General features: G+C 44.8%; 2 protein-coding genes across 4 annotated transcripts; both read right to left on the bottom strand.

Annotated features, from left to right (window-relative positions):
• Nucleotides 1–1,327: 1,327 nt before the first annotated feature.
• KCNRG (potassium channel regulator) lies at nucleotides 1,328–4,156 on the bottom strand. Its single transcript, XM_009568715.2, has 2 exons — nucleotides 3,578–4,156; nucleotides 1,328–1,595 (listed from the first exon to the last, which is right to left on the bottom strand). The coding sequence occupies exons 1-2, from the start codon at nucleotides 4,150–4,152 to the stop codon at nucleotides 1,343–1,345; spliced, it is 828 nt and encodes a 275-aa protein (XP_009567010.2). The 5' UTR covers nucleotides 4,153–4,156; the 3' UTR covers nucleotides 1,328–1,342.
• Nucleotides 4,157–5,779: 1,623 nt separating this feature from the next.
• On the bottom strand, nucleotides 5,780–19,196 carry TRIM13 (tripartite motif containing 13). Of its 3 annotated transcripts, none has more exons than XM_054062169.1 (2): nucleotides 19,033–19,196; nucleotides 5,780–7,012 (listed from the first exon to the last, which is right to left on the bottom strand). In XM_054062169.1, the coding sequence occupies exons 1-2, from the start codon at nucleotides 19,078–19,080 to the stop codon at nucleotides 5,780–5,782; spliced, it is 1,281 nt and encodes a 426-aa protein (XP_053918144.1). In that variant the 5' UTR covers nucleotides 19,081–19,196. The 3 variants fall into 3 exon arrangements, with proteins under 3 accessions (XP_053918144.1, XP_053918136.1, XP_053918151.1); XM_054062161.1 differs by having other exon boundaries at nucleotides 18,835–19,196; XM_054062176.1 differs by lacking the exon at nucleotides 19,033–19,196 and adding an exon at nucleotides 11,949–12,311.
• Nucleotides 19,197–19,502: the final 306 nt, after the last annotated feature.

Below are 19,502 nucleotides of genomic sequence, written 5' to 3' on the forward strand. Positions count from 1 at the left end.
AATCCAAACTATTCTATGATTCTGTGAAAAGAAAACAGACGTCCAATAGCGGCACCAGCAGTGTGGGGAGATCCATTTCATGGAAACTCCTAAGGGCAAGGAGCAGGCCAATGATTCCCACCATTTAAGTGCTGCAAATAAAGCAATAAATTCACATTTTAAAGCTAATGAGAGGCTAGATCCAATCAGTCAGCTGAGGAATCCCAAATGAGCTCTACTTAGTTGTTTGCAACTTTGGAAGGATGGTATTTTATCAGCAACAAAAATCAGATTCAAATAACAAGTCCTTGAAATTATTGCTACCTTCTTTCCCTGTCTTGAAGGAAGGGCAAAAGATTCTTAATTTATAAAGCCTTGTTAACTCACCTCTCCTTCTACCTGAGCTGATGTTGGCATTTTCACAAGGAATTGTGCAGTTAACAGTCCCAAGGCTTTTAAAGCCACTTCTGCCAAGCCTTCCACCTAAACACACTTAAGAAGCAACCCCCTTTGTACTGTTTTGTTTAAACTGGTACTCTCTCTTCCCTCCAAAGGACAGTTTATCACATTTTCATTATTTTTGTGGTCAAAGCTCTAAAAATTAACTGACCTTTTGTTCACAAAGACCATTGTCATTTATCTCTCAGCATTGAAAAGCAGCTTAAGACCGTCAGAGTGTGAAGAAAGGACAGAGTATTCTGCAAGAGATGATAACACATTATTTAATGGACACTGGTGGTGGCTTCCCAAAGCTTCTCATGTCTAGAGCCACACAGCGATAGGATTTGGGTTGTCCCTTATGTTACTTTCAGCTCACAGGAAGAGAACTAGTGTTATGTGTATCTTTTGAAAGTAGAAGCACTACTCAATCACTGAAGCTCGCGTTCCTCCTCCAGCCAACTTCTCCAAACTGTCCGGATGACATTTGTTTCAAGCTGCTATTTCTTCACTTATTATCACGTATTTAAAATCTACTTACAGATCAGCACAGAGCAGAAAGATTTTCTAGAAGGAAGGGCTGATTTTTCGCCAGTTCTTATTGTGGACAGGTACGGTTGGACTCAATGGTCTTTTCCAACCAAGCAATTATATGATTCTATAAAGTTTAGTTACAGAAAAGACAAAAAGGCACCTTTGAAAATGCTGGAATCTGGTCCACAAAACCAGCACTGACTCTGTGTCTCTCCTTTTAGAGTTGAAGAGGGTGGAGCGGTAAAAGGCAGGAAAGGAATTGTTTTTTCTAAATACTTCAAAACAAAAAAAAATAGTTTGTTTGTAACTTCCCTCAATAGTTTCAAACAAAAAAAGGCCACTACTGCTGACACACCCTCCTTCCACCTTCAAAAGACGAAAGGAAAAGGCTTTATTTCCCTTTCTGCGCTTGGCTTCTTGTTGCCCCTGAAGCCCCGGAGCTCCCTGGGGTTTGGTGCACAGTGAGGGTGAGGCCTGTGGGCCTCTTTGTCCTTTCAAAACAGTAGCATTCCACTTTTTCTTCACTGGAGACCATCCTGGTGCTTATGAGGCGAAATCCATCTTTGAGTAACATGTCAAGGAGCAGGCCTAGCACATTAGTACCGTTAATCAGCTTTCTGTTATCAGGCTTTATGGAAACATACCTAAAACCAGAAAAAAACAGTTACAAGGCACTTTATTACTTCTTGAAGGATGGAATCAATTTTGTTTGAAACAAACCAGGTCCTCAGATGATGCAAGTCAGCACAATTTATAGCAACCAAGGTTCTGGATATTCTTTTCCTCCTTTGAGGACAGTTTAAGTCTTTCCCTTGTTATAAGAACAGCAATTCTCAGCCTGTCCAGTGCCGTGTTAAAAAGGATGCACTTATCTTTCATCCCCACACCAAAACTTGCTTTCCTAAGGAATAGCTACAACCTCCATCTCATTTCGTTCCATGGAGGAGAATGCATGCTCTATAGAGCGCTGCAACAGTTTTCCAGGTTAAGAGGAGATGATGGAAAAGACAGAGAAACCACATTCACCCCAATAGCAACACTTGCCATGACACAGGAACTCTCTTACAAACAGTGACATTTATTGCAAAGTTACCTTGTACAGCAAGTTTTGTGAGAACAAGTACGAAATCATTTTCACATCGCCTCGAATGATTTTACTTGATATAAAGTACAGTTTAAGAGTCTATCCAGGCATTTTGAGGAACAGAAGTCAGGTAAAAATACTATTACAAAATGCAGAAGCTGACAGGGGTGAAACTGTTCCACAGGCTGCAGAAAGTACACCAAACAGTCATTGAAAGCACGAAAAAAGGCAAAAGGGTCCATGGCACCACAAGGACCAAGTCAACAGAAACTCAGCAGGCAACATAATCAAACTCTACTTGAGTCGTTACTCAAGATAAGCTTTTCTATTGATCTGGAAAGGAAAATTTTTACCAAGTCTGAAGAAATAAAGGACAGAATCAGAAATATTTTTCCCATTATTTAAGTTGCCGTAACCCACTCAACCAATTGTTAGTCCATTAAAATTAGTGATACATTATAAAATGAGGGTTTGGTGTATAAATATATGCTGCTTTGCAAATGCAAAGTAGTTTTTCTTCTACTTGCTCAGCTAAAGAAAGCTAGAAGATAAACATTTTGTTTAATAATCAAAGGACTGCTGTGTTGATTCACAGAGAAAAATCCTTTTGGAAATACTTAAATGAAATTTCCATAGAATTCCAGATGTTCTAACAGCCACAGAAAACAAATTAGGTTGCATTTTCTTATGCAGTAAGAATGTGTCTCCATACAATAGAGACATCCAGCAAGAGCTTCTTTAAAAAATGTGAGTTGTCATTAGAATACGATACTGCTATCACAAAATCACCGATATACAGTAATCTTAATAAAAACAGAACCTGGCTCTGAATTCAAAGAAAAGCCACTCTGTAGCACATAGTAAATAATCTACCCCTTCTCCCTCCTCCCCAGTAAAAGGCTCTACAAAGAGTTTCCTGTCCCTGAATTACAATCTCAGCTCCACTGGTGCTCAGCCAACTCTGTTTAGCTATTCTTTTCTCCCTCTTTTCGACATGAAAGTCTTTTGGACTATGAGCTAGCGGAGATTTCAGATTTCTCCAGGACCTCATTCCTTATTTATTTTGCTTCCCTTGCTTCATTTTACCTTCTGTTTTTCCAGCTTTCTAGAAGGTCACTGATGTCACGAAATTCTAAAGCAGAGCAAGCAAAGAGGAAAAGACAGAAAAAGAGAAAGACCCACAGAACTCAAAACCAAACAGAGAGAACAGTATTTTAGAAAGCTGAAGAACAGGCAAATCCCTGTAACAGAAATTACAGGTGTCCCTGCCCATGGCAAGTAGGTGGGGAGGAACTAGATGGTCTTTAAGGTCCCTTCAAACCCAAACCATTCTGATTCTATGATTCTAAACTAAACTGGAAATTTCACAACTGGAAAAAGACAACACTAAACTACCAGAAAGAAGGAAACATATTGCTTTGCTTTCAGACAGCTGTCCCAACAATTTCTTCACAAGGAGCTTTGCTATCACGTAGTGTGTCCTTCATGAACTAGAAGTCACACAGACATTTCCATAATGAGAATTAGCCCTAGGGAGAGTACCTGGTCACAAACTGGTCACCAGCATAGTCAGAACCACAGCGAAGAACCATGTCATGATGAGAAGGCCTTTCCAAAGGATGTGGAACGAGTGGCTTCTGAGAAGGAAAAGGGCTGTTCCAGCTCTGTCCTGACTGCTGCCCTGTAAACACAGTGATCCGTTCAGCTAGCGCCTCAACAGTGGCACTGCAGGAACCAAAGATTCGGAAAAACGCTTGCATCTCTTGGAGAGAAAAACACACTTCCAATATCTCCAGCCTTGGCTTCAGCAAGTGTTCCTGGCTCAGAAGGTCAGCCAGAGGGTAAAGCCCATAGAATTCTGCTTCTCTCTGCAGCCTCTGATAGTCTGAGAAATCAGTAGGTAAGGAGACCTGGAGAGTCCTTAAGAAGTCCATGATGTAACTAAATAAAGTTCCATCTCTGTCCACAAAAAACTCTCCTTTCACCAGCTTAAATTCCCTGTCATCATCGTTCAACATCCGTGCTAGCCTGGACTCAGGGAACTGCTGCAAGCTAGAAGCCCGGGTTACAAACCTCACACCTCCTACGTTGAGAACAATAATCTCTTGGCTACTCATCGCTACCTCAGCCACTCAAGAACTGTAACTGTCTGATTTACGTGTTTGTGACTTGATCTTTCCTAAACTGCAAGTCATCTGCCGCTGCAAGGGCCATTCAGTGCTTTTAGCAAGTGTTTGGAGTGAGGTGTGGAGCGGCAACAGGCTTCCCAGGCAACAAAGATGTAAATACCATGTACAATAGTTTTGTTTGCAGGGTTTGGTTGCTTGGAAACCTTGATTCTTGGAATTTAATGTTTCATTTTTTAAATGAACAGCTTGCAAGGACTACTGGAAGACAGTGAATTGACTGTCACAACTTATTAAACCTTGAGAGAGGCCAACAAACATCCCTAAAGTATGGCAAGCATTACGTTTGTTTCCCAGAAATGTCAACTAAATGTTTTCACTCTATATATTGCTGTTCATAGGACCACTGCAAAAAAGAGGTTAGATGTGCTTCAAGTAATATATTTCAATATCGTATGCTCTTAAAGAAGGGAACTTAAAGAACTCAAGCTTACAGTACACTTTAAATCACTGTCATCCTATGGCCAAGTCAATGCACTCAGAAAACCCAATTAATTCCTGAAACAAGGTATGTGAAAATATGGTAACAGAAGAGCCTACGTATGTCCCAGTGCCAAAGCACTTCTGAACACCAACATCCATACTCTTGTCACATTACGCACTCTGTTCCAAGGAATCATCCCCTCCTTTCTCTTGGCTTTTGGAATTATTATTTGGAGAGACAGAGAGAGAGCAGAGAAAAACAGCTCTACCTTTCACCTTTGTAGGGTCAGAGCAAAGCTGCCTCACCACAGCTGGCCTGTTCATGCCCTTCGCCACACTGAACTGTTTACATTAAGGCCCCTTTTTAAGAACGTGTGGCTTCAGAGAAACATGTATCTAACAAGACAGCTCAGATACTCCAACAACTTGATGCTGGAAAAGTAAACTGCAAAGTACATACAACCTGCAAAGTACGTACCATCTTGCAGCTCATTCTCCTCTTGCCAACCTCAGCTGATTTCTCTTTACCCTTAGAATTTATGCTTGCCCTGAAGATGTATTTCTGTATAGAGTGTGTAAACAATAACCAGTATCTACAGTAATCTGAGCACACAGGATAATTACAACATCTGATTATGCAAAAAAATGCATTTATCTATTCCAAGTGAGAAGTCACATCTTCAAATAGAAAGTGGTTCCAGAAGGTGAACGATGCATTCTGCGCTTTGCAGTCCTCCACAAGCCTCTCGGTACAGCGCTCTCTTCAGTCACAACCGTTCTTCGTGTTTACAGGCCCCTTCCCAATTACGAAAAAGCTTTTTTAATTCTCACCTTTTAGGAAGTGACACGTCTTATCTTATTCAACAATTACATTAACATTAAGCTAAATACACAGCTTGGCTCTATATTCTGGTAGGAAAAATGATTGACGGTGAATATTCCCAGAAACACCACTGAAAGAAGAATCCAGAAACACCGTGTTTTTCAGAGCTCCACTTTATCTTCCAGTTTATTTTGGAAACGGTTTGAATCTTCGAATGTTTTCACTGGAAGTCTTAAAAGAACAATTAATTTTTACGAAGTTCTATGTTTTCTTCACCAGCTCTCTCCTGGTTCTTACATTTCAGTAAGGCCTTCACAACAGTTTGTATTTGCACACAAACTGTGCAACATTATCCAGTACAACCAATGTATAGTTTTTACACTTTTCTCTTAGAAGTGAGGCTCCATCTGTCATTTGTTCCCAGTAGAAGACTGCATGGTCTGCTATTTCCACTGTATCTGCCAAATAGGACAAGCCAATTGTAAAGAACTGAGATTTCCAACACTGGAGATTGTCAACAACTGACTCCACGAAGGACATTCTGGTGGCAGCAAGAATAAGCAAGCAAATAAGAGAGGTCATTATAAATCTGCGTGAAAAGACTGAGGGAATCTTGAATTTATGGGTGTTGTTTTCCTGAGGCAAGGAAAGTTTGTCCACATCAACTAGTCTTATTCCATTCCACTGGCTGGTATCAAAGCTCTTCATTGTAGGGCTGATGTCCACAGTGGAACAAGGTAAAGGGGTTTCTTTGAGCACCTTGATTTTTTCCCTGAACTCCTGCATCTGTTGCAGAAATATAATGGGTTCAGACACATCCTTGAAGGCCTCTGCGATGTTAAAAGCCATCCTTTGCTCTTGCAGAATCGTGTTCAGTTTATTGATTTCTGGATCGTAGGCCTGCATCACTGCAAGCTTCATGGTCTCAAAGTCAGAGAGGATCTCATTCCGTTTCTGCTCCAGCGTGTGCTGCAGCTTCTCAAAGAACTCCTTCACTTTGTCCGAATCTTTGGTCAGCATCTGCAGGGCTTTCCTCTTACTGGTTTCTAAAGTATCCAGCCGCGAGAGGGCATCTCCACAACGCCAAGTTTCAAAGCCCTGAAACAGGGTTTCAAAAGCCCGCTTCTCCTGGGAATACGCTTCTTCGATAGAACAGAACACGTGCTTTGTGTGGTCACCACGGGTGGCACAAACCCCACAGATGAGCTGCATGTCTGTCCGGCAAAAAATGTTAAGCGGTTGCCCGCTGTGCACTTTACACACAGGCATTTTTGGAGCGACTTTGATTTTGTTGTACTTCTCCACGATACCTTTCAGGGAGTAGTTGACTTGCAAGCTGTTGACTCCAGTAACGGGAGTTTCCTTCCTGCATGTGGGGCATTTGAAAGGCGATGGTCTCCAAAGCACATTCCGCACATTTCCTTCAAGAATTCCTTCCAGACACTTTCTGCAGAAATTGTGTGAACAGGGCAGGACACGGGGATCATCAAACAGGCTACAGCAAATGGGACAGGTGAGATCTTCCTCAAGGAGCTCCATGATATCCTAGGAAAGAGAAGAAAGATGGTAACAGAATTTATTTCTCCTCCAGGGAAACCATGTGAAAACCCATCTCCATCCAAGGCAGCTCAGGGAGAAAAGGATCTACTTTTTCTTGAGTATCCTTAAGACACAGCCTCTGCTGTAATCTTGCAACCAGCCCATTTAGCTGTGGTATTTGGCCACCAGATGGCAGGCATAAGAATGACTGGGTGTCCAGGCAAAACCAAGTTTGGATTCTCGGTTAGAAATGCAGGAAAAGAAGGCTTGCCAAATCCAGCAAGGACTTTGAATGAAAATAACTCATGTACTCACAGTAGCAGTTCAAGACTTACACCCTTCTTCACTGATGCAATACCCAGAAAGTGTTTTTTCACAAAAGATTACCCAGCCAATAAGCCCTGCTAAGATGCAATTACTCTGCTTGCTCAACTCATCCAAATCTTACAGTTTCAAAACCCTCACACCGCTACTCTAAGAAGGCAGTATTAAAGGTGACCAAAAAAGCTGAGCTTCACAACTTCTCCAGCTACAGATGTGGGTCTTTGCTCCACCTGACAAAACAAAGGGGAGACACCACTCACTTAAAAAGCTCGCTTTTCTCTTGCTCCTGAAATATTTGTAAACAATCAAGTGAATAAGCTATCCCTGAGCTACTCAACACCAAGTTAAAATACTTCAAAGAACAACTGTCCATAATCCTCAATAATTCATCATGAAACAAAACTGTTAACCATCTTCACTCATCTGCAATTCCACTCTCACAGCATCCATGCCTCATCAATTTCTTTTTGTGGACAGGACCTAAGGGAAGAGGATTTATCACGTGCTCCTTTGCACTGCAAAGTCTCAGTGAAGGGACCCAGCACACCACCCTTCCAGCACCTCTAACGCAACCCAAATTCTCAGATGCAGACACCTTGTGATTTACAGCACACCATAAGAAAACAAGCAGCAAATAAAGACCAAAACGGGTGATGGTTTGTATTAGCCAAACCTCTCCAACACTTAGTTTGGAGCTATAATTAGATGCTTCCCTTGTAGAAATTCCTTCCTGATTATACAATATGTATTCATATAGATATGTAATAAAATTCCTCTTACAAATTAAAAGATAGATCATAAAAAAGAGCATCAAAGTAGTCCTGCAACAGTAAGGCATATGAATGACCTCTTTTAATTAATTTTGATGTTATTACTAAGGTTCCTGTCCCCTCAGAGAGATATAAAGGGGCAAACATAGGAGGCAAGGGGAGAGTTGCAAGGGAAGATCCATGCTGTACAGGACAAGAAGAGCAGTAAAATCAACACCAAAGTGAAGGTAACTGCAGGGAAGAAAGGCAAGGTCAGTTCTCAGCTTCTTTAACAAGAGAACAAAGTGCCAGCAAAGCTTCACAGTGTAAGAGCCATTCTTGAGAGGAATAAGCAAACCGCCCATGCTTCACGAGCGCTGAGGAAAAGGGGTATTGCCCTGTGCTTGTTTGCATAAGGAGAATTTGAAAAAGTTGCCAGCTTTTCCACTTATGCTCAGGACTATGGTCACCAGGCAGAAGAAGGCATCATTACAGCTATGGACAAAGCCCCAGCTAAAACATCCAATGACTCCATTCACCACCTAAGGTTTCCTGTAAGACCACAGACCCCGTTCAGAAACTTCATTTTCTGTGACAAGAAAGTAATTTTGAAGGACCTCTTGATGCCAGACCGGTCAAGGTTTCTCTTCCATCCTCTTCCTACTGCTAAAAAGAAAGTGATGACAGGGAGAGGATGCTTTTGTCCTGCCCATACTCTTGAGTCTTTGTCTTTATAAATCATTCCCTCTTTCCAACTCGTACTCATAGCTTTCAGCCATAACAGCAGCACAAAGACCAGTTTTGCTTGTGTGTTAAGAGGATAACTACTATGAAACTAAAATGACAGTTCTCCATCTTTCAGTAAATGGAAATTCACAGTCCAGAAAATATTTGCTCTGGTCCATCTCCTGCTCTGGTCCATCTCCCTTACCAGAGAGGATTTTACTTCTTAGTCAGGGAGCTCTGCATGCCTGACAGTGAGGATGGGAAAGCACTGCACAAAGTGCTTACTACAACATGTTCCATTAAAACTGCAGGACAAACATTGAAGGCTTTCAAGCCCCTAAACATACAAAAATACATACACAAAATGGTTTCATGATCCAAATTAAACTGTCCTGGTGCATTCCAACCCCACTTATCCAATTAAATAATTATGATCTATAAATACAACTTAATTTCAAAACCATTACGTGACATCATTAGAACTCCAGGATTTTAGAAGAAGAATGGACAAGCCTAAGAGCTTTTCCCCTCCACTCTTGCCACACCAGCAATACCAATCCAAAAATAGCTGTGGAACGGGCCCAGAGGAGGGCTAAAAAGATGATCAGAGGGTTGGAGCACCTTCCCTATGAGGACAGGCTGAGAGAGTTGGGCTTGTTCAGCCTGGAGAAGAAAAGGCTCCGAGGAGATCTACTAGAGCAACCTTCCAGTATCTGAAATGGGCTACAAGAAAGCTGGGGAGGGACTATTCATAAAGGCTTGTGGGGATAGGACAAAGGGGAATGGGTATAAACTGGAGAGGAGCAGATTTAGACTAGACATAAGGAAGAATTTCTTCACAATGAGAGTGGTGAGACACTGGAACAGGTTGCCAAGGGAAGCTGTGGATGCCCCTTCCCGCTGGTGTTCAAATCCAGGTTGGATGGGGCCTTGGGCAGCCTGATTTAGTGGGATGTCTCTGCCCATGGCAGAGAGGTTGGGACTAGATGATCTTTAAGGTCCCTTCCAACCCAAACTACTCTATGATTCTACGACTCTATGATTCTATGCTTCTAATACTGACAGTTTGTATGCCTGATTGGGACAGCTGAACTTCTGCATTCTTAAGGACATTAATTTCAGAGAGTAAGTTGCCTGTGGCTTGAAACATCCCTTTGTACTAGCAACATTTCAATTTCTCCATTGGGACTCTCTCTGTCAAAGTTCTAATCCAGATGGATAGCCCTAGAATTCAAAGGCGAAAAAGGCACAGAGGATTCTTCCTTCACCTCAACTCCATAAACTCTCTGGGTACAAACTCAGCAGATGTCACCCATCAGAAAAAGAAATTCGCAACAGTTCTATCATTAGGAAGAAGAATGGCAAAACAAATCAAACCATAAATGCAAAGACCAAACACAGTAGTTTTTTCTCACGCTCCAGAGAGGAATCAATCTAGCATGCTTCTCAGCACAGAAGTTGGGTTTATCAGCCAGCAGCAAGCTGAAAGCAAAACCAAAATTTCACTACATTTCAAACAAAAAGACAACTCTTGAGTTACATGTTTCCATCAATGGCACGTAAGCAGTCTAAATAAAACTCGACCAAGTCAGGTTGCATTTCCACAAGCAGCTGAGTGAGTCAGGAGAGGTCTCTATCTTCCCTCCTTTGCAAAGGCCGCTCTTCTTATCAAAACCTCGGTGAGCACTGCCACTAGCCTTCTGCCAGGCTGGTGTGTTGAACCAGCCCAAGAAAGCGTGCAGCACAGATAAGACAGAAGGCAGGGGGAAAGGAGCTCCTCCTTCCACCAGCAATGGATCTTTGCTCACCCTGTCAAGGAAATGCTACCTAAGGGTCAGTGTAGACATTTTAACTGAGGATGGTTGATTGATGAGAAGATCGACGTGAGCTGGCAATGTGTGTTCGCAGCCCAGGTCAACCATATCCTGGGCTGCATCAAAAGAAGCGTGGCCAGCAGGTTGAGGGAGGTGATTCTGCCCCTCTGTGCCTCTCTTGTGAGACCTCATATGGAATATTGTGTCCAGTTCTGGAATCCTCAACATAAGAAGGACATGGAACTGTTGGAATGGGTCCAGAAGAGGGCTAAAAAGGTGATCAGAGGGCTGAGGCAGCTCTGCTATAAGGACAGGCTGCGAGTTGGGGCTGTTCAGCCCGAAGAAGGCTCCAAGGAGATCTTATAGCGACCTTCCAGCACCTGAATGGGCTACAAGAGAGCTGAGGAAGGACTTTTTACAAAGGCATGGAGAGATAGGATGAGGGGGTATCACATTAAATTGGAGAGGGGCAGATTTAGACCAGGCATAAGGAGGAAATTCTTCACGATGAGACTAGTGAGAAACTGGCACAGGTTGCCCAGGGAAGCTGTGGCTGCCCCGTCCCTGGAGGTGTTCAAGGCCAGGCTGAATGGGGCCGTGGGCAGCCTGGTCTGGTGGGAGGTGTCCCTGCCCATGGCACAGGGGTTGGAACTGGATGATCTTTAATATCCCTTCCAACCCAAACCATTCTATGATTCTATGACTGACCTCCAGGTGCCGCAGGTATCCAGGCAGCCAAAAAGAGATGAGGAAAGCGACCCTGACCTCTGCCGGGGGGCGGGGGCTGGGGTGACCCTGAGCCCCTCACAGAACCTCGGGAGGGGCGGGGGGGGTGTTGGGGTCACGTTCTCAGGGTCACTCCTCGCTCCCCGGGGACAGCGAGGCCACCGCCTGATGGGGAGTGTTCGGGCTTCACCGCGGGAGGAGCGGGGAGACCCGAACACACCGCCCCCCAATACGAGTATGCTGTCCGCTCCCCAACTAAACACGAGGCTGCCGTCGTGTGTCGACCCCCGTCCCCCCTCAGGCACGAGACTGCTGCCCCCCCGCAGCTTCCCCGGGCACGAGTCTCCTGCTCCTCCACCCCCAACTAGACACGCGGCTGCTGCCCACCCCCCAGGCATTAGGCTGCTGTGGCCTCCCAAGACATGAGGCTGCGGCCCCTCCCCCCCGAGACAGGAGGCTGCTGCTGCCCCCCTCCTCCCTCAGGACACGAGGCTGCCCCCCCCCCCCCCAAATACGAGGCTGCTGCCCCCCCCCAAGCCGCGCCGGAGCCGCCACTCTCCCCCCCGGCCGGTCTCGAGCCCGCTCCCCCCGGCGCTCCCTCACCGCGGGCGCTGCCCAGCCCCCTCCTCGCCGCCCGCCGCGCAGGCCCGGCCGCTCCGCGATCGCCGCCCCGCGGGCAGCGCCACCGCCCCGGAGCTGCGGGGGGAGCGCGGCGCTCCGAGGTTAATTATGAACGGCGCTAATGGAGAGCTGTGGCTGCGGCCCGCGCGGCGCCGCCTCCCCAAAGCACCGGCTGGAGAAACAGCATCGTCTGGGCGGCAGCAGAGAACGGGGCCGGGCAGCTGCTCTCCTGCTGATCCTTCGCCGGCGCTGCTGCAGCCCCGATCGCTTCTCCCCCAACAAAGCCTGCGCATGGCTTTGTGCACGGCTCATCCCAAGGAGGACGCTCAAGGAGGGCTGTGAACAAAGGTCCATAGGGCTTCCTTCCTTCTGCATCTTCACTGCTGTGACCTTGCCTCACCCCAGCCAGGCACCATCCCACCCCAGGCACCCCTCTCAGGCTGAGGCACAGACCCACAGGCCCATCCTGCTGAGGAGCTTCAAACGAATTTCATACGATAGAATTGCTTGCCTGGATCATTGAGATAATTGAATCCAACCTTACCTGTCCACTAGTAAATCAGATCCCTGAGCACTTCATCTACCTGTCTTTTAAACACCTCCAGGGATGGTGACTCCACCACCTCCCTGGGCAGCCTGTTCCCATGCCCAACAACCCTTTTGGTGAAGAAATTTTCCCTGATGTCTAACCTAAACCTCCCCTTGTGCAACTTGAGACCATTCTGTCTCATCCTATCGCCTGTCACTTCAGAGAAGAGACCAGCGCCTACCTCTCTATAACCTCCTTTCAGGTAGTTGTAGAGAGCCATAAGGTCTCCCCTCAGCCTCCTTTTCTCCAGGATAAACAACCCCAGTTCCCTCAGTTGCTTCTCATAAGGCTTGTTCTCCAGCCCCTTCACCAGCTTCTTCTCTGGATGCAGTTGGAAAAGACCTCTAAAATCATTCAGTCCAACCATCACCCCAACACCACCGTGCCTACTAAATCATGTCCCACAGTGCCACGCCTACACGCTTTTTGAACATCTCCATGGATGGAGACTGCATCACTTCCCCGGGCAGCCTGTTCCAATGCTTCACCACTCTTTCAGTAAGAATTTTTTTCTAATCTCCAATCTAAACCTCTTCCAGTGCAACTTGAGGCCATTTTTTCTCTTCCTGTCACTTATTACTTGGGAGAAGAGACCAGCACCCACCTCGCTACAACCTCCTTTCAGTAACTGTGGACAGTGATAAGGTCTCCCCTCAGCCTCCTCCTCTCCAGGCTAAACAACCCCAGTTCCCTCAGTTGCCTCTCATAAGACTTGTCCTTCATAAAGAACGGAGACATGTTCCTGTTTGCTGTGGTGCCATTTCTTTCTGGTGAGTCTGTTGGAGCGTAGCACAGCCTGGCAAACCTATACAGGACTCCCTCAATAACAACAAGTAGTTCTGAGGCAAGAAGGATCCTGCCTGGAGGATCCCTCCCTACCTGGGAAGACCCTCTAGTTACAGGACTATGAAACTGCAGCTGGAAATACAGGGAATTTTTGGGATGGTTATCTTTCCTTGCAGCCCTTCTGTTAGTCCTCAGGCAACATAACAGGTGGCACATCAAAGCAAAACTGAACTTACTTTGGAGTTAGACTTTGTGGAACACATCAAAAGCGGTTCCAAAATGCAAGTACTCTGTGTTCTGTACCCCTGTCACTCCGCTGCTCTTCACTCACCCACCACAGTCACGTCACTCATGGGAAACTATGCATGTTCAGAACTACCCACACAAGGAACAGAATCATAGAATGACCTGAGTTGGAAGGGACCCACAAGGACCATCGAGTCCAACTCCATTTTACTGCAGCCAGAAGAGGAAGAGCTCTCTTCTTCCTCACCTTTCCTTCTCCTGCCTCCATCCAAGCTGGCCTGCCCTCTCAGCTGGACTCAATTGGAACAGTTTGACCAAGGACAAGTATTTCTGACAATCCCCTCCAGAGCGTTCACAGACTTGGGCATTTCACCCTCTCTTTACTGGAGAATGGTCCCAGAAGGTAGAATTGCCAAGCAAAAGCAACCAAGACCTTTAGGTGTGCTTCGACAGCCTGTTTGTTTCTTCTTAATTGTCTGGCTGTTTGTTTCTTCTTTGACATTTGTTAAAAACAAGTATTTCCAGGTAGTTTCTGAAAAGTGATACTTTAATCCATTCCTCAGCTACCTAAATGGTGTTTGAGTGATATCCCAGTGCTTCTGAATTTACCATGTCCAAGTCATTTATCTTTTCCAAGTGTAGGCCCCTTGTCTGCAGTTTCTCAACAGCCATTTTTATATCAAGAATTTATTTATTCTACTAATCTTCTCATTCATTATTAAAGGTATTAACAACATGGCATTTTAGATTCCTTACTCATTATAGTTCGTATATTTCTCGTATAATGTTTTTCCTGAAACATTTTTAGAGTATATTTTACTTTCCATTAATTCTTTGGACTGGGGTAATCTTATTTGTCTCTTTATAAATTAAAGAGGAGCTATATAGGGATCAGAGTGGTGACCTGCCCAGCTGGGACATCTCCTTTTCATTAGGGCCATCTCAAAATGTTCTTGTCTCTCCTTACCTGGTCCTTCTTCTGCCAAAGATGAAACTTTAAACTTCTGGGCAAATGCAGCATGGGATTTCAGTGCTTGGTTCACAGAGACCATGCCCAGGCAGCGTACCATGGCTGAACTGAGCATGAGCAAATACAGTGTGGGCATTCTTACTGATTTATATTGTTGCACACAACTGTTTTACACGCATTAAGTCCGTCTTTCTATACTATCTATATAAATGGCCTCAAGTTGCTCCAGGGGATGTTTAAATTGGATAATAGGAAAAATTACTCCACCAAAAGGGTTATCAAGTTCTGGAACAAGGTGCCCAGGGGAGTGGTTGAGTCACTATCCCTGCAGGTATTTAAAAGAGGTGTAGACGTGGCATTTAGGGACATGGTTTAGTGGAGGACTTGGCAGTGTTAGGCTTATGATTGGACTCGATCTTGAAGACCTTTCCCAACCTCAACGATTCTGTGGTTCTATGATTCTACAAGCATTTTGTAAATGCTTTTTTGTTTATAGAGGTTTTTCAATAGCAGTTCACTTATGAACTTGCATTGCTGCATCTGAAAGCACAGAATGTCTTCTCAAAGCAGCATCAGAGGCCATTTGTTAACGCTTCAGAGAAAAGTTCTGGCTGATGGAAAAGAGTATCAGTAGATCTGTGGCAGTATTTCCCTATCTAATAAGGAAACAATCTCAAGGGAAATCTAGGCTCAAAGAAGCGGCCCAGCTTGAAGGGAGGTGTAAGGATAAATGTTGCTTATCCATGAGAGGGTTGAAAATACAGGGGTAAGAGGTTGAAAGGAATCATAAAATAGTGACAACTTCCAGCTTTACGAGACAAACACCGTGTTTGTTGTAAGATAATGGCACTTACTGTCATCTTTAAACTACAGAGAGAACCCAGATCCTGGCTCTTCTACCAAGCATTATGACAGGAGATTTCTGACACTGAAGCTGTACACTGTGGCTCAGTCAGTGACCTCAGAGCTAACTGCTGCTGCCCTCCTCACCTGGACCAGCTCTGCCACCCTCAGCAGAGGCTTTACTGAGCTGATTCAACCCGCTAAGCCAGTAGAACGCTATTCCCTTTTCTTTGCCTGGGTTAGTTTTCTGCTGATTCAATAAGTTAAACTAGTTCAGTGCAAGATTAGACAATCATCACGCCTAACATCAGAAAAGCGAGGAAAAGAGAACCAAGATTTTTCCTGTTCTATGGAACCAAGCCATTAGTGTGACTCAAACTGTAATCCTGAGGGGTAGATTCAGTGCTGGGGGGGAGGGGTGTAAACGAAGCTGAGACTGTGCTGCTGGCAAAAGAGATAATTCCATCCCTTTCCCTTCCCTTAGTCATGGTTTCCTGATGCCTTCTCTCCACTGGCTCCGACATTCACGCAGCCACATGTTAGGCTAGATCTTCTTGCCAACAGAGCTGAAAGCTGATCCAGTTTAAAAAAAGAAAAAAGTTTTCACCAGGATCAGTTTTGGCATCAGCTAATTCCACGGCCAAAGAAATACCGATGCCAGGATGAGCCAGCAAGAGGGCCCATTTTGGTGGCAGCCTGCACAAACATCAGCATAAACCAGAGGTGCCCCTGCAGGCTGTAGCTTCACAAGTGCTTCCAGCCAGCTACTGCCAGTGCTATTGCCAAAAGTAACACAGCCTTGCCCTTCACCCACACTGGCTGCTCATTCTGGGCCCCCGGCATCCTTTGTGCCAGGGAAGATGTGTAATACAAAACTGATTGATAAATGCGTCTAGAGTTAAAAGCATCTTCCTCCTCCTCCCCTGCCCCCCCAGGTTTGTATTCCCCATCAGTAAGGCTTTTCTGAAGCCATGCTACCAAAGACCTGTAAGACTGTAACTGTCTCTTAGTGTGAAACGCCAAGGAAAGAGGTGAGTTGAGGGCATTTTCCAGTCTTGCAAGCCTGCCTGTCACATCACACTGCAGGAGGTTAAGGCTTTCTGTCCTGTGGCAGAGGTGTCAGAGTATACATAGAGTACCCTCTGTTGTCGGGACAGTGACTTCTTGAAGCATGCTGCTTTATTCAGCTGTGCTGGCATAAGCATATCCTCAAATGGACAGAGATGATCTAAGATGTGCTATGCAGTTGCTGTGGGGACCTAAATATGGAAATAAATCTGTCAGAGCTTTGATGCTGATAGCAGCTCAGTAAGAAGATGCTGTAAGACAACACAAACTTTTCAAAGCAGCTCCATGTATCAAACACCATACTCATGTATAAAAGTTTTATGACTATATCGTATCTGACTACATTTCTTTTCAATAGATACATCTGGACTCTATTAAATAAACACTCCAAACGAGGGATCAGAGAAAGCAGTTTCTTGTTATTGTTCCATAAAAGTTCTTTTTAGTATGCATTGTAGAAATACCAGGCATTAATGATCCACGAAGGATTGTCAACGATTGAAATGATCAACTGCTGTTTTGAGGACTGAATTTCAGAGACTGCCTTCATATCTGCAGGGTCTCTGATGACTGTTTTGCCAATACTGAAAAGCTCTGTAGTTTTACAAACAGAACTTTGACCCATATAGCAGTTAACACTTTGCCCGATTTTCCTGCGGGGTGGAGGGAGGGGGGAAGAATTGATGATGAATTCAGTTCTCTCCTTAGCATAATCCCATTTATTTACAAAAAATGTACAGCCACATCCCATTTCCTTGCATGCAGAGGAAGCACATGGGAGGGAGTGCTATGCGGCAGTCCAAGTTTGCTGCTCTAGCCAGGATGCTTGCCCAGAAGAAGCTGTCCCTTGGCTTTTTCTCAGAGCCATGCACCACTGCTTCTCCCACTGTCTGCTGGCTCTTGTGTGGTGTTTCTGGTCCCAGACATGCACATAGGCAAACACAGCTGTGACCAATCTGTGCTCTTACTGCCGTGTTCACAAGCAATCCCTAAAGAAATCTCTCTGACTTTCCCCAACTTAGTGCTTGCTTATCCGAGTTAGCTCATCGTAGCGCTTGGCCATGTAGCCCTGTGCCATGGGCAACGGTTTCTAGTTTTTAGCTACCTTATGCCATAAAAGAACTTAATTGTTCCTTCCTGAATGAAGCATGGCCAGCGTGCCTGTCAGTTTTAATGAGGTTTGTGATTGCCTATAGATCAAAGATCTGCTCTGGTGGGTTTTGTTTGTGTTGCATAAAGAGGAAAGAAGTGACCTCCAAAGTAAATAGAAGAATGAGGAACAAAACTAATTTTCATACACAATTTCTTCTAAGACTTGGCAAGTGTCAGATTAACTGTATAAAACAGAAGACGTACTACAGAATGTTAATCCTCACAAGAACTTGTTATAATGAAGATTCCGAAAGTACAGGCACAACCTGTTTTTCATCTGAGACCTTGCCTGTATCATCTTCCAAACCACAGGCCTGACCCTGGGAGTAGAAGGGCTGCTTTCAATAAACAAACCTTGATTTTCCAGTCCTGCACCATCATTTACTTCTGTGCAAGTTGCCTGGAAACATTACTAAAGCCACTCAAGCATATTTAATAACTACTTTTTTCATTAGTTTTTTACAGGTATAAATGTCTCCTCAAAGCTCGTGGTAACTGAGAAGCAAGTCCCAGCGATTTTCACAAGTAGGGTGAAGAGGAATTATTTTTCTGCGAAACAACTAGTCACGTCATATTACATGCTCTAACAATGGGAGAGAATTTGGCGATAGTAGGGAACCTTTCTGAAACATCCTTGTCTGCAGCCAGTAGATCTACTTTGCAGGACTAATGAGAGAGAGTTGCATTTTGTGAATGAAATTCTGAGCTAGATAACAGAACAAGTCAATGACCATTGCCTTCTTTCAGCAGGCCAAAGTGCACCTGCATTTGTGAAACCGATGGGGCCCGTTCTTCTCACATGGCTCCCAGACAAAATATCTCGGTTGATAGTGTTCAAGGAAAAAAGTTAAAACCCTGTGAGCAACAAACATGTTTAGGCAGGCTAAGCATAATTTTGCTTCCAGTGTGGGAGGGTCTGGAGTACTTGGCCTCCCCAGTGAACGAAATGCACATTCAAGAAAGGCAGAAGCTGAATTAACCCTTTATTACCAAGCACAATTATACCTCTGACTATCAGAGCCCAGATCTTAATTTCCTTGGGGCAATTCTTTGTGCAATGTTAAAATTTTGGAGGTTAAATACGCTCTAAATAGGCTGCCAAGCACATTTACAAATACAGCACTATCCTGCTGGAATTGCTCACCTCAACCTCCAGCAAGGGCATATGAACAAGCCATGTTTCTTACCAGCTCACTGGCTGACTTCTGCCTTACCTCTCCTGGACCAACGTTATCTGCTTGATTTTGTCCGCTCGTGGAGCCTTCACTCAGGGCACAGGCACATCTTTGCTGCTGTTTCTGCATGACGCATCGTGACATTGAGCTGTCACCAGCAGTTGTCAGAGCACTCAGCAGATGGGCTCCACACCTGGTGGGAGACAGAGTGGGTGCAGGGATGAAAGCTGTACCGACCTTGGTCCTCCGAGGCTTCCTGCCTACTGAGCACATGGGCACTGGCATCGGTGTGGTCCAAAGCAACTTTTCCAAGCTGTGGCATGCACTCTACCCCACAAGTGCTGCAGTTTGCCAGCCTGGAAAACCAGCTTGTCAAGTTGAGAAAGTAGTGGAGCAGGAAGCTGGCAGCAAGGCAGGGCCAACCTCCGCTCACCAAAGCCCCACCCCCTTCGGTTCAACTCATTTGGCAATGCTGACTTCGTGTGGCGAGATATGTTTGTGTTCCCATTGCTCATTTTGGGGAAGAAAGGACTTACTGGACCCCAGAGAAAAAAATGGCAGTTGAGTCTCTTTTTAAGATGTTTGTGCTTTTTTTTAACTATATCAACATCTGTCATTTAGCATTTACTGCAACAAACCCACAGTGTGTGACAGACAATAAAAATCCTCTAACTTAAATGGACTAAATATGTGAATAATAAGCTACC

Source organism: Cuculus canorus, chromosome 1, assembly GCF_017976375.1.
Source record: "Cuculus canorus isolate bCucCan1 chromosome 1, bCucCan1.pri, whole genome shotgun sequence".
NCBI classification, from domain to species: domain Eukaryota; kingdom Metazoa; phylum Chordata; class Aves; order Cuculiformes; family Cuculidae; genus Cuculus; species Cuculus canorus.